The following is a 14,541-nucleotide window of genomic DNA, read 5'->3' on the forward strand; positions in this document are numbered from 1 at the left end:
ACCATTACTGTATCCTGGAAGTCCTCTGGCCACTTTCCTTCTTCAAGTATTCCACTGCATAGATTTAGTAATAACAATTCTCCTGTCCCTCCTAGCACTTTGCACAGTTCAAGTGGTATTTCATCACATTACCTCATTTACCTCAGCTTTACCTTTTCTCATCATTTTAATGCTGGTAAAAGAAATTATAATTTTTTTTTTATTTTTAGTTACACAACTTCAGAGACCCAAATTTCCAAGGACATTATGCTTCATGAAGTCTATTTTTGTGATAAATGAAAATCAGACAACCATTATGAAATTTTATTTAAAACTTTTGAGTTTTAAGACAATCAAGCACATCTTTTGTTATAATTTTTTAATTGAGTTATTTTCATCTGTAAAATGTTGAGCTAATTAAAGAAATTTTAATATATTAAAAAAGAGAATCAATCACAGAAAAGTAATTCTAAAAATCTTCTTTCGAGATTAGAATATTGTTATGACAAATTTTAGAGTTTTTCTTCATTTTTGTAACTGCTAAAATAATCATATTTAAGTCAATTACAATGTTATTTTACTTAATTCATGAAATTAATTTATGACAGTGTAATGAAATGGAGTGATCTAAATTGATAAGCTACAATAACTTAAATTTTTATAACTTAAGTTTTACTGAATAAACTAATGTCATAAAATTGATGTGTCAATTGATACATTTTAAAATTACTATGTAAATCAATTATTACTTTATAGACAATGGACAATTTATATATTTTTATCAGTCAAATATACTAGGTACACATGCATGCACATCTGAGCACATAAAACTACCAAAAAAAATCACCTATAAACAAATTGTTTCTTTTATTTTTGTAGGCTTTCAGTCTAAAATTCTTTATTTACATAATTTTAGTTTTACCTTTCTTTTTCCTTGCCATTCTTTTATATAACGATTTTTAGAACATGTGAACACATAAAAAAATTAAAGAAACAAATTTTAAAACATTGCTGATCACCTTATTACACATAAACATGCAACAGAAAATACAGAAATATTTATCTAAAAATAAATTATAAATTTGAATATTTAGAAAAATATTACATTCACAAATTTAAACACAATTAACTTATAAGTAACAGGAAAATTTATAAAATTTATGAAGTAAGTTGACAAACCTCTCTTGATAAGTACTACTGGCTTAAGTGTAATCAATTTTAGTTTAGTTAATCATTACAACTGACGTACAATAAAGGTAATGAATTGCATGAGATAGTATTTAAATGATTAATCATTATTCAATGGATTCATAAAGTGCTTTTAATATAAATTGGTATGTCTACATTTAACTTGCTATTAATTTGGTGTGTTTATGAACAGTTTTTGTTGGTAATTATTATTTCCAACATACTGAACATGTTCAATGACATTGTGTGTGTGTGTATGTGGGTGTGTGTGTGTGCACATGCACACACACACACTTATACACAAATTTCTTAAAATAAATATAACAATATTTTAATTAAACTAGCGACATTATTCATTACTTTGTTACGTGCATGTTCCTAAAAAGGTGCACAATATCTCACTGGTATACATAAGAGAAAATAATTTTGAGACCAAGAAAAGATACAAAGAGAAGGATGTGATGTCTTATAAAAACACCTGTAAATCAAAAAAAAAGATTCCTCCACAGAGATGACACAATGTAAGGTGTTCTATTCTCACTTTTAATAAGAACGAGTATAACAACTACTGATTACAGCTATGAATGCAATTTAATTCTAATAAATACATTTCACTGATAGCAAACTCAAATTGATTAAAAAATCTTTAATGATACTTACCATTTAACAAATAATTGTGACACTCATCACACACTCTTGCAGTCTGAAATTTCATATATTGTAAAGGAGCTTTGTTCTCTGAACAGTTACTGCATACAACCTAAAACATGAATCATCAATGTGGAATTTTCTGTGCAGTTTGTAAAATAAAGTATTTCCAATAATGCCATAATACAGAGTAATTACAAATGATCATTTGTAATTGTCCTGTATATTAACATAACATAAAAGAACTTAAAAAAATATTACACTCTTTAACCAAAGAATACCTTAATTATAAATGTTAAATGTTATAAAAATACAACCCTAATAACTAATATGCCGGCCACAACTTTATTACTTTAATGTTTTAAATCAACAGTTTTCACTTTTTTGGAAAACCTACTTCCAAATTTTACTACTTTCTGATTAAATTTCACTTTCCACCAGATAAAAACAAAATTTCCTATCGATACAGATAATTTCTTAGCCTAAGCCAACATTCTTTGACCAAACTTCAGTTCCTCAACTGATGTTATGAATGAACTAGACATTTAAGAGCAGCATAAATGACATTCATAGTTTCAGATGTACAAAACAAATTTGAGGTAAAGGAAAACAGTCTGATCCAATTTCAATTCAAAAATATAAATTACAATGTCATACTGTTTATTCCCCAATTACAATTCCAGGGTTGAAAACACATGCTACTAGGGAATCGTTATTTCTGGAGGAAAAGCAGTTTTTGTTGTAGCAACAAGTTAGATCCTTTAACCCATTGATTCTCCAACTTTTTCACCCACTGGCCACATTGAGAATCAAAAATTTTCTAGCGCCCCCAAAAATTTTTAAATTTACCATCTGTTAAGAATAATAATTGCAATTGCTGTTTTAAAGATGCGCTCTTAATAACAGCAATTGCAATTATTGTTTATAAGCATGGTATATCCTATTTCTGAGTTGAAACTTACATTTTAAATCAAAGCAATTAAAATGCATATTTAATCATATTTGGAAGTATTTTTATTAAAATTGCTTTCAAAAAAATTACAATTGTATCTATATAGTTATATAAGAACAATACTGATAGCATACTCAATATAACCGTATGGTTATACTAATTAAATATAGTATAATATAATAATTAAAACAAAGCTTTCAAATGAAAAATTACACTTACATTAATGTAAGTGTAATTTATGAAAATTAAAGGGTTTTGATTTACCTTTAATGAAAAATTGTTAGGTCTTTAATGTAGCGTTGCATTTTTTGGATTTTGTTCAGTTTGTGCCGAGATATTGAAATCTTTAACAACCGAGACTGTAACATGATTTTGGATTAAGCTGAGTGGGTGATACATGTTGCAGTCTCAATCTTGAAGGATTTCTATACCTTGGCACAAAAGGAACAAAAGCAAAAAACTGCAACACTACATAAAGACCTCACAATTTGTCATTAAAGCTAGATCAAAAGCCTTTAATTTCCATATTTATTTGTATCAATACGTTGATTACATCAGGGGATATGCAGTATTAAAAACAAAAGTGGCCTTTTCTCTTTAAAATAACATTTTTGCTTCAGTAAAATCATACAGAGACATACAAAAAAAGAAATTAAAGCTAAGGTCTTAAGCTTTTAATTCAATTTACTGAAAAAATGTTGTTTCCCCCATGCACTCGACCAAACACAAAGAAAAACTTTCAAATTTTAAAAACTTTTCTTCTCACCAATTTTTTTTTTAATTTGATGATTTTTGAATTCTGAAGTACGCTGTCAAAAAGTAGAGTATTTAAGCTTTAATTTTGTTTATACATGTCTCCAAGCCTCTTGTTTTTAAAGTTAAAATAGTTTGAATACAATCATTTTTTATCATAAAATATAGGTGTCCCTTTAATTTTTTGTACTAGTGTAGCAGGTATTTAATTTTAGTTTGAAATATCAGGAAAACATAATGTTTTCTTTTCTTTTTAATTAGCCATCGCCTTCCTAGAACACCCCCAATTTTCTCTGGGCTTTCTACCACCTCCCTGAAGGCCTCCAGCGCCCACCAGGAGGCGTTATCACCACTTTGAGAACGAATGCTTTAACCCTAGCTCTGGTAAGCATTGTACTATATGACTTAATGTTTTGTCATAGGAACAGTGGATCATGCTCTCCCACGCTAAACAACACGGTTTTATTTTCTTTATTCCTTATTATAATTAGTTAAAGATCACAGCACATAATGTGGTATTCAAGCAAACATTTTATTTCCAGTGTCTAGTTTATTCTAGATATCTAGTTTATTCAATCTATGCTGTTCAAATATATGTGTTGTTATTAGCTGTAAAAATGGTTAATTTTATTAAAAGTCAACCATTACAGAATAGGCTGTTTGCTAAACTATGTAATGAAATGGGCAAAACAAAAAAAATCTTTTTTTTTCCATACAGATATCGGATGGTTATTGTAGGGGAAGTGTTAACCCACTTCTTCCCCTGCAATAACAAATTATAACTGCAATAACCTTTTCATAGTTTAAATTGCATGTCAGCTAATCTCTCAACAATTTGATGCATCTTTTAGTAAGATGGATATAATGCACTAACTTCAAATGAAATTAATATTTCAGCTATTTCTTTTTTTTTCTTTATTAAATTCCTTTATTAATTGAAAATTATTTGTTATACTGAATGTATCCTGCTGCGGTATTTTTTAAAATTCATTCAATAAACATTTAGATATTTCATGTCTATATTTATTCTCGATATGATGGGCCTCATTGGTATTCCTGGTTTGTGAATTTTTGGTAAACAGTATAGTCAAGGGATGTTAATGTCTGAAATTTTTAGATTTTTTTTTTGTTGTACATTTATTACAGTATTACATTTTGCAGGTGTATTATTTACTTCTCTGGTAAAAGTTTGTAGTAGAGATTTGTTGAGCCTTTCACAAGGTCTACTTTCAATCACCTCATTTACTTTTTTATTATATTCCCCTCAAATATTAATGAGTACATACTACTTAGTGAGTTATGCATAAAACAAAAAGCATTCCAATTTTTAATGAATATGACAAACAGATGGAACCATTATGGGAAACCCATTATCAAGATTTTTGGCTAACTTATTCATGAATTACATTGAGGATACTGCTAAAAATAAATTTCACTATTTTTCGTGTTTTTGGAAAAGATACATAGATGACAGTCTGGCAATACTAGATACATGGTATAACCTGTAAAACTTCACACAAAAAATCAATGGTTTATGTCCACAATAAAGTTTACACACGAAATAGAAAACATGGAACACTTCCATTTTTGGATTTATTTATAATTAGAGGTAATAAAAAATTTTAATACAACATTAAAATTTTTTTTACAGAAAGAAAACCCATTTAGAAAAATATATCATCGGTGACTCATTTCATACTCCACAACACAAACATGCTGCATTCAAAGCAATGGTCCACCGACGTAATACTATACTGCTTGAACAGGATGCTTATAATAAAGAACTGGAATGCATCAAATATGTGGCAATGGTCAGTGCATATAATGCTAATGTAATTCTCAACATAGACATGAAATTAAAAAAAAAAACAATTAAAAAGGAGTAAAACAAAACTACAACCGACAGAAGATGACCAACAGGGAAAGAAATGGATTAAAATAACACATCATCCACCTTTCAGCATCAGAATCAAAAATATTCTTAAATAACATAATTTTAGTGTAACAATTAAAACTAATAAAACATTAAAAGTGATCCTCGGAAGTGCAAAAGATACAATAGAGAAAAAAGATAAGTTACGCATTTTCACAATAACATGTACAGAATGCCCCATAGGGAAGAAATATATAGGGAAAACTAAAGGAAAATTAAACACTAGAATAAACAAACATGAAAGATACATAAAGAACAGACGGATGGATAAGTCAGCAAGAGCCAAACACATTTTAGAAACGGGTCACAGTTTCAATTCAACAACTGTAAAATTATTGAAAAATGTCCATAAGCCGCAAGAGTTAGATGCATGGGAATCATTTTTCATTAAAAACACTGGAAATATTATAATCAGAGAAGCCAGACAAGTAAATTGTTAGATAACAAATTTTTAGATAGTTCTATGAAATAATAGAGTTAATCGCTTTAGGTTATAGTAAACAAGTGCTATCAAGACTAGTTTGATCATTGCCATACATATTATATATAGACATGTTTGAATATAATTATTAACTTTTTGTATTATCTAAATTTAAACGAATGTAATTACCTCACTTCCTGGTTAACCATTTTCACCAATTTATATACAAACTCTACCCCCTCCTCTAACACTTACCTTCTAGCAGCTTTTCTTCAACCTTGCCTTCAGTAACATGTAGATCTTTGCAGAAACTACATGTTCTCCTTTCAGTATTTCAAGAATACTGATAGTTTATTAATGTTAAAAATTTTTATTTTCTTTTTGCCATATTACTGAAGATGATTCCATCAGAATCAAAATAGATATATAGTGTTTTTATATCAAATAAATGTCAATTTTGAAAATTTATACAAGTGTTTTTATTCATAAGTAAAATGTTTTTAATAACTGATTTTTTTACTTATAAAATGATTTCATTATTGTTTATATGTAAAGTTGTAGGCTAATTTCACAACCATCCTTTCATACCTCTGCTACCTCCAGATTGAGAAACAATGATTTATTAACATGATAGATACAAGACAAGTAAGAATAATTTTGTGTTACATATTTCTGGATAAGCTATCTGTATATAATTAAATACTAATATTTTTTGATGAAAATTTCTTATGCAAGCTCAAATTAATTTTTGCTAAAAAAAATATTTCATCTATTCTTCATATCAAAGTTAAAGTAAGACATTTTATTATAAGATTTACATTCTGAATAATTTGATGGTGGTGATATGTTAGATAAATATTATATTAGAAAATACAAAACTAAATAAGACTTATTAAAAACAAATTGAATATGATAACAATGTTTAAATTGGTAGACCTAAAATAACAATTTATAATTTGATCCACTCATTATCTTACTATGGTGGATATAAGTTAAATACCACACTAATCCATACATGCTTAAGTTTTTTAAAAAAATTTAATTATATTTCAACTACATATTTTAATTTATAATTTTTATCATTTTTTTTGTCTTCAGTCATCTGACTGGTTTGATGCAGCTCTCCAAGATTCCCTATCTAGTGCCAGTCATTTAATTTCGGTATATACCCCCTACATCCTACATCCCTAACAATTTGTTTTACATATTCCAAACGTTGCCTACCTGGACAATTTTTTCCATCTACATGTCCCTCCAATATTAAAGTGATAATTCCTGGATGCCTTAATCTGTGGCCTGTAACTATATTTCTTCTTTAAACTATATTTTTCCAAATGCTTCTCTCTTCATCACTTTGCCGCAACACCTCTTCATTTATCACTTTATCCACCTATCTGACTTTTAACATTCTCCTATAGCAACACATTTCAAAAGCTTTTAATCTTTCTTCTCAGATACTCCAATCATCTGCTTCACTTCCACATAAAACTACACTCCAAACACATACTTTCAAAAATGTTTTCCTGATGTTTAAATTAATTTTTGATGTAACCAAATTATATTTTTGACTGAAAGCTCATTTCGCCTGTGAAAAGATTTCATCTTTAGTAATTCTACTTCCCAAATAACAAAATTCTTCTACCTCCGTAATCTTTTCTCTCTAATTTTTATATTCAGTGGTCCATTTACATTATTTCTATGTTTCATTACTTTCATTTTGTTCTTGTTTATTTTCATGCGGGAGTTCTTGCGTAGGACTTCATCCATGCCATTCATTGTTTCTTCTAAATCTTTTTTACTCTCAGCAAGAACTACTATATCATCAGCAAATCGTAATATCTTTACCTTTTCAACTTGCACTGTTATTCTGGATATAAATTGTTCTTTAGCATTATTAACTGTTAGTTCCATGTAAAGATTAAAAAGTAACGGAGATAGGGAACATCCTTGTCGGACTCCCTTTTTTATTACAGATTCTTTCTTATGTTCTTCGATTGTTACTGTTGCAGTTTGGATCCTGTAAATATTAGCAATTTTTTCTCTATCTCTATACTTGAACCCTAATTTTTAAAATGCTGAACATTTTATTCCAGTCTACGTTATCAAATGCCTTTTCCACGTCTATAAATGCCAAGTATATTGGTTTTTTCTTTAATCTTCCTTCTACTATTAATCTGAGTGCTAAAATTGCTTCCCTTGTCCCTATACTTTTCCTGAAATCAAATTGGTCTTTTCCTAACACTTCTTCCACTCTCCTCTCAATTCTTCTGTATAGAATTCTAGTAAAGATTTTTGATGCATGAGTAGTTAAGTATGTTCTGTAGTTCTGACTAGTTAAGGATGTTCTGTATTCTTGACATTTACCTGCTCCTGCTTTCTTTGTTATCATGACAATAACACTCTTTTTGAAGTCTGACAGAACTTCCCCTTTTTTGTAAATACTACACACCAGTTTGTATAATCTATATATTGCTTCCTCACCTGCATTGCGCAGTAATTCTGCAAGAATCCTGTCTATCCCAGGAGCCTTTCTGCCATTTAAATCTTTTAATGCTCTCTTAAATTCAGATATCAGTATTATATCTCCCTTTTCATCCTCTTTGACCTCCTCTTCTTCCCCTATAACATCAGTTTCTAATTCATTTCCTCCACATAACTCTTCAATATATTCCACTTACCTATCAAATTTTTCTTTCATATTATAAATTGGTATATCATCTTTAAAATTTTCTTTCATATTATAAATTGGTATATCATCTTTGTTTAATGCATTATTAGATTTTAATTTATATACCACAAAATTCTCCTAAACTTTCCTGTATGCTCTGTCTATTTTCCAATGATCATTTCTCTTTCCACTTCTAAACAATTTTCTTTAATCCACTCTTCTTTTGTTCAAATTTGCACTTCCTGTTTATGGTATTTCTTAACTGTCAATAGTTCCTCTTACCTTCTTCATCACTATACTTTCTACATTCATCCATCAGCTTCAATACATCCTTCGATATCCAAGGTTTTCTACCACTTCTCTTTGTTCCACCTAAGTTTGCTTCTGCTGATTTAAGAATTTCTTTTTTAACATTCTCCCATTCTTCTTCTATATTTTTTATCTTACCTTTTTTACTCAGACCTCTTGGGATGTCCTCCTCAAAAATCTTCTTTGTATCCTCTTCCTCAAGTGTCTCTAAATTCTACCGATTCATCTGACACCTTTTCTTCAGGTATTTAAACCCCAATCTACATTTCATTATCACTAAATTATGGTCACTATCAATGTCTGCTCCAGGATAAGCTTTGCAGTCGATGAGTTGATTTCTAAATCTTTGTTTAACCATGATATAATCTATCTGATACCTTGCACTATAACCTGGCTTTTTCTGTGTGTATATTCTTCTATTATGATTTTTAAACTGGGTGTTGGCAATTACTAAATTATACTTCGTGCAAAACTCAATGGGTCGGTCCCCTCATTCATTCCTTTTGCCCAGCCCGTATTCACCTACAATATTTCCTTCCTTGCCTTTTCCAATGCTGCATTTCAATCTCCAATAATTATTAAATTTTCATCCCCTGTTACGTTTAACTGCTTTGTCAATTTCTTCATATACACACTCTACTTCATCATCATCATCATCATCATGAGCACTTGTAGGCATGTACACGTTAACAATTGTTGTTGGTAGGTTTTGACTTTATCCTTATTACAATGATTCTACCCCTAAGCATTCTGAAATGCTCTACTCTCTTCCCTATCTTCTTGTTCATTACGAAACCTACTCCACTCCTGCCTGCCATTTATCTGAAGCTGAGTTAATTATTCTAAAATCACCTAACCAGAAGTCGTTTTCTTCTTTCCACCAAATCTCGCTAATTCCTACATCTACATTTAACCTATCCATTTCCCTCTTTAAGTTTTCTAAACCTACGAGGGTTATTTTTTTTCAAGGTCCGATCGGTCACAAAATTAAAACCACAATGAAAATAAAAATTTTTTTATTTGTAATAAGTACTTACATAGTTACGCTATTTCTCTACATAGTCGCCACTCCGATTTAAGACATTTGTCATAGCGTGGTACCAACTTTCCAATACCCTCGTCATAGAACGGGGAACTGGAGAAACATTAGGGAGGCATCCATTCTCATTTTTTTGTGATGGTCGGCCAGCATCTTGGGAAGCCATCTCGCACACAGTTTGTGGTACTGAAGTCTCTCACTCACAATACTGTAGAGAGCTGAACTTGAAATTTCAGGAAACAAATTACTCAATACAGAAATTGTGAACCAACAATTTTCTCAAATTACTTCATCCACTCACTCAATGAGATCATCGGTTGACACTAACTTCCTTCCCTGACCACCTGCGTCATGAACATCTGCACGTCCTGCTTTAAAGTTCCTGCATCATTGTCGCACTTTGCTGTCACTCACTGAAGTTTCACCTTACACATTACTTATTCGTCTATGAATTTCAGCTGCATTACACCTCTCAGCCTGAAGAAATTGAATTACCGCACGCACTTCACACTTGGTGGGAGATGCTATTGTTGTAGACATGTTTCCGTGCTAGCTGTGTGTTCAGAACTAAACGAAGGGACGCGGCGTGATTGAAGGCCATACTAGAGACACTCCGCAACACATATGCCCAAAGGTTCATCCGATTTTTGCACAGGTTTTTATTTCGCGACCGATCGGACCTTGAAAAAAATAACCCTTGTACTAACCTTTTTTAGACTTCTAACATTCCATGCTCTGACTCTTAGAATGTTATTTTTTAATTTCCCCACCCTTCCATAGTAGTCCCCATCCGGAGATCGAACGGGGGACTAGTTTACTCCTGGAATATTTTACCAAGGAAGATGCCTCCATCTTTGTTACATGGAAGTAAAAAGAGCTACATTTTCTTGAAAAAAAAGCAACTGTAGTTTTCTATTGCTTTCAGCTGCGCACTACTCAGAAGCTTGAGTAATGTTGATATAGCTGTTTAAGTCCTCCTGATCTATGCCCTAAACAATTATTGAAAGAGCTGCTGCCCTCTTTCAGGAATCATTCCTTAGTCTGGCTCTCAACAGATACCTCTTCGACATGGTGGCACCTTCGGTCCAGCTACTCTGTATCACTGAGCACTCAAGCCCCCTTACCATCAGCAAGGTCTCATGATTCACAGAGGAAGAATTTATAATTATGAGTAATTTACAAAAATTGGTCTGCTGATGATGGAGTAAAAACTCTGAAAGCACTACAGATAGGCGAGTGTTGTTAACGTTTATTTGAATTATATCTGGTGGAGTTAAAAAATTGTTTTCAAAATAATTTATTTGATAGAGCAATATATAATGTTTGAAAAAATATTTTTATTAAATGCATATCTAAGTTAGTTATTGCATAACTTTAAATTTTAAACCGATAAATAAATTCAATGACATTTTAAAATTGTAATATAATGTTGAAGAAAGATAAAAAAATGAATTACCATAAATATAATTTGCTGCTTTACATTATCTGCCAATCCTTTTTTATGGCTACCAAGCACATAGAAACACTACACGGGACACCAATCAAAATTGTTGTTTTCTAAGAATAATTATGCCAACACATAAACTGTTCCTTTATCAAACTGAATGTTATTGGCTGAACATTACCTGCATTATAAAGGATTTAAGCAAATATATAACAAATATTCAACTTAAAGAAGGTAATGGGAGACAACTTCAATCATTTTCAAGCTTACAAGGTACTTAGGTGCTCCGTAAGCCAGGCAGGAAACTTGCTATTCTTGAGAGCACCAATGCCGTTTACAAAAGTGGCTTTTGATTAGGATAGCTTACAATCATTTGCTAATGTTATCTATCGGACAACACGATAAAACCAGATTGTTGGTTTTAATTAACAGCAACAGTAGAGAGAACAATTTTCAGAACAATTTTATGTTAAATGAAATAAACTATGGATTACCTAATGCGTGAGGGTGGAAAGATTATATTAGAAAAAAAAGCACATGTGTACTTATGCACGCACGTACAAAGTTATATTTCTTTGCCGTGAATAAAAAATAATTTTTTATGCATTCAAACAAATTTGAACTGAGTCAAATGATTGACAGACAACATTAAATACCATGAATAAAATTTGAATAAATAACACTTAAGTTAAATTAAATAATATTTTTTTTATACAGTTTAAAAATTATTGAAGTATTTGTTGTCATACAAAAACAAAGTTCATCGAACATATTTCAATTAGTTTAGTTCATTAATTCTTAGGATGATGATTGAATAGGCACAAGGGTTATCAACAGATTATGATATGAAAAATATGATACAAATAGTTTTATTTTATAATAGTGTATTTTACAAAAAATTTTGTTTTTTGTAAATTTAAAATTATTTATGCAAAATCAAGAATTTATCTGTTGTGTGCTATTTTCTGTCATTAAAAAATATAATTTTAATTAAAAAAATAAAAATTTAAGTAAATAAAACTCAAATCTTGATACACAATTTTCACAAAAAAAAAAAATATATACGCTGCAATATAAATGAAGTTTTACGAATATGAACAACAATATTCAGTTTAAAATATCAGTCTTCAGAAATCCCTGTATATAAATACATATTTATTACAACTCGATATCTGTTTTGTTTACAACATGTGCTAATCACTTAATTGCATTGAATGAATTAGACACTACACTCATGTGCGTGCAAACTGATCTACTTGGGCCTGTGCAAATCTCCATGGTGTGTTACATCAGCGCGCACAACTTCTGTGACTTACTGAAAATACATTCTGATAAGTTTCTCCAAACGTGCCAAAAGAAGTGTAATTTCAAAAAGAGCATTCACAAACAGCAATCTTTCACTGCTGTTGATGAAAGATATAAGGACATTTTTTTAATATTAACATATCAATTTTAACATCAAAATATTAATTTCAGCAATAAAAATATATTTGACCTGGAAACAAACAATCTCTATCCTATAAATAAACAAAAATTTACAAATGACAGAAACTAAAACAAACCTTTCCGCATGCCCGACAATGATGTCTACGAAATGTAACTGTAAATTCAGCAGTGCAAGCCTGGCACATCGTAACTCTCTTATCCTGAATCCATATAGGAGCCTAAAAGTGAAAAAATATATGATTAATGTGTATAATGTAATATATATAATATAATGTAATATATGTATAATGTGTGTGCGTGTGCGTGCATGTGCACATGAATAAAGGGAGATACAACATATGAAAGGTATAAAATTAAAAAAAAGTTTTTGTGCTGGAAGTAGCATTCCAGAGACATATTACAGATTACTTACTACTTAGATACTGTTATGCCAGGCAAGGTTTTTTAGCAACATAGATTGTTTTAGCAAGGCTGTTGTGCTGCTTTGTTTGCAGTCTATAGCTGTTTGAAAAAAATTGTGTTCAGTGTTTGTGGTGATTTTTCAAGACAAAAAAATATTTTAGAAGTCGTATATATATTTTTGTAAAATATAATTTCAAACAGATAAATACTAAGTAACATACAAAAAAACCTTAAAAATTTTACAAGAAACTTATGTTAAAGAATATAGGAAAGCAACACAACTGAGTAATATAGCATTTTAGACAAGGCAGAAAAATGATGCCAAAAGGAAAAATTTCAATGCCAATTGACAATCATCTGAAAGTGTGTTGTGGTGCTGGAAATCCACCACTTAATGGTCTATTAAATATCTGAAGAAGTATAATTAGTAAATGTTTGTTATAGATATACATGAAATCTCAACATGTACAGGTCATCAAAAAATTTGTGACCAACAAATATTGACAGATCAGCAAAAAAGAAATCAGGTTGAAGTCAATAAAAAAAAGTTTCAAATTTATCAAATAAGGATATCAATTTACTGCTATGACAAAAAATGAGATATGATGGTATGATGTCAGACATCAAAACAAGTACAGCCATTTAAGAAAAAAGAATGCTTGGAAAGGTACTGTTCATTAAGTTTTTTCCCCACTTAGTAAAATGAAAAACTTTTATCCAATGGTAATAAGTATTTCAGGATTGCAAAAGAGACTTAAGTAGCAAAAAAATTAATTATGGATGCTAGACCATGACAATGTACCTGTGCATTTAATTTGTGGCTTCTTATATATATGAAGTGCGTTTTAAAAGTAAGGTTCATTCTGAAATAAAAACAAAACTCAAAAATATGAAAAAACGTTATTACTTATGCATAAAAACTACATTTGTTTACTACTTTTCTACTATCTGGCTTTAACTTTACATTTTTCATGTTGTTTCACCAGTTTTGTCATTCCCTCTTCTAGAAATTTTGGTGCCAGTTACATAAACAATGCTGTGATGCCATTTTTCAATTTGTGATCATGTCAAACCTTTGTGATGTAGGTCACTCTTTAATGTGACGGAAAAGAAAATAATCAAAGTGGCAAAAGTCAGAGCTATAGGGTTGATGGTTAAAGATTATTCAATAAAATTCTTCCAATTGCCTCATGGTCTGAATTACTGTGTCATGCAAAAACAAAATCTGTGGGAAAGCATCCCACGTTGTTTGTTTTTTTTGTATTTCTTCTAAAATTTTCTAATGTTTTACTATAAGAATCGACATTCACAGAAGTTCCTCAATCAATAAATTCAAAAAGCAGGACACCCTTTTTGTCC

General features: G+C 30.2%; 1 protein-coding gene across 10 annotated transcripts in view; it reads right to left on the reverse strand.

Moving 5' to 3' along the window:
* LOC142323046 (FYVE, RhoGEF and PH domain-containing protein 6-like) overlaps window positions 1-14,541 on the reverse strand; it is an 82,398-nt gene that overhangs the window by 12,955 nt on the left and 54,902 nt on the right. For all 10 annotated transcript variants that reach the window (XM_075362148.1, XM_075362145.1, XM_075362150.1 and 7 more), the window contains 2 exons: window positions 12,897-12,998; window positions 1,828-1,927 (listed from right to left, as the gene is read on the reverse strand). In XM_075362148.1, the coding sequence (XP_075218263.1) occupies window positions 1,828-1,927; window positions 12,897-12,998 (202 nt within the window). The remainder of the gene's footprint in view (window positions 1-1,827; window positions 1,928-12,896; window positions 12,999-14,541) is intronic.

This window comes from Lycorma delicatula, chromosome 4 (genome assembly GCF_047948215.1).
Source record: "Lycorma delicatula isolate Av1 chromosome 4, ASM4794821v1, whole genome shotgun sequence".
NCBI lineage: Eukaryota > Metazoa > Arthropoda > Insecta > Hemiptera > Fulgoridae > Lycorma > Lycorma delicatula.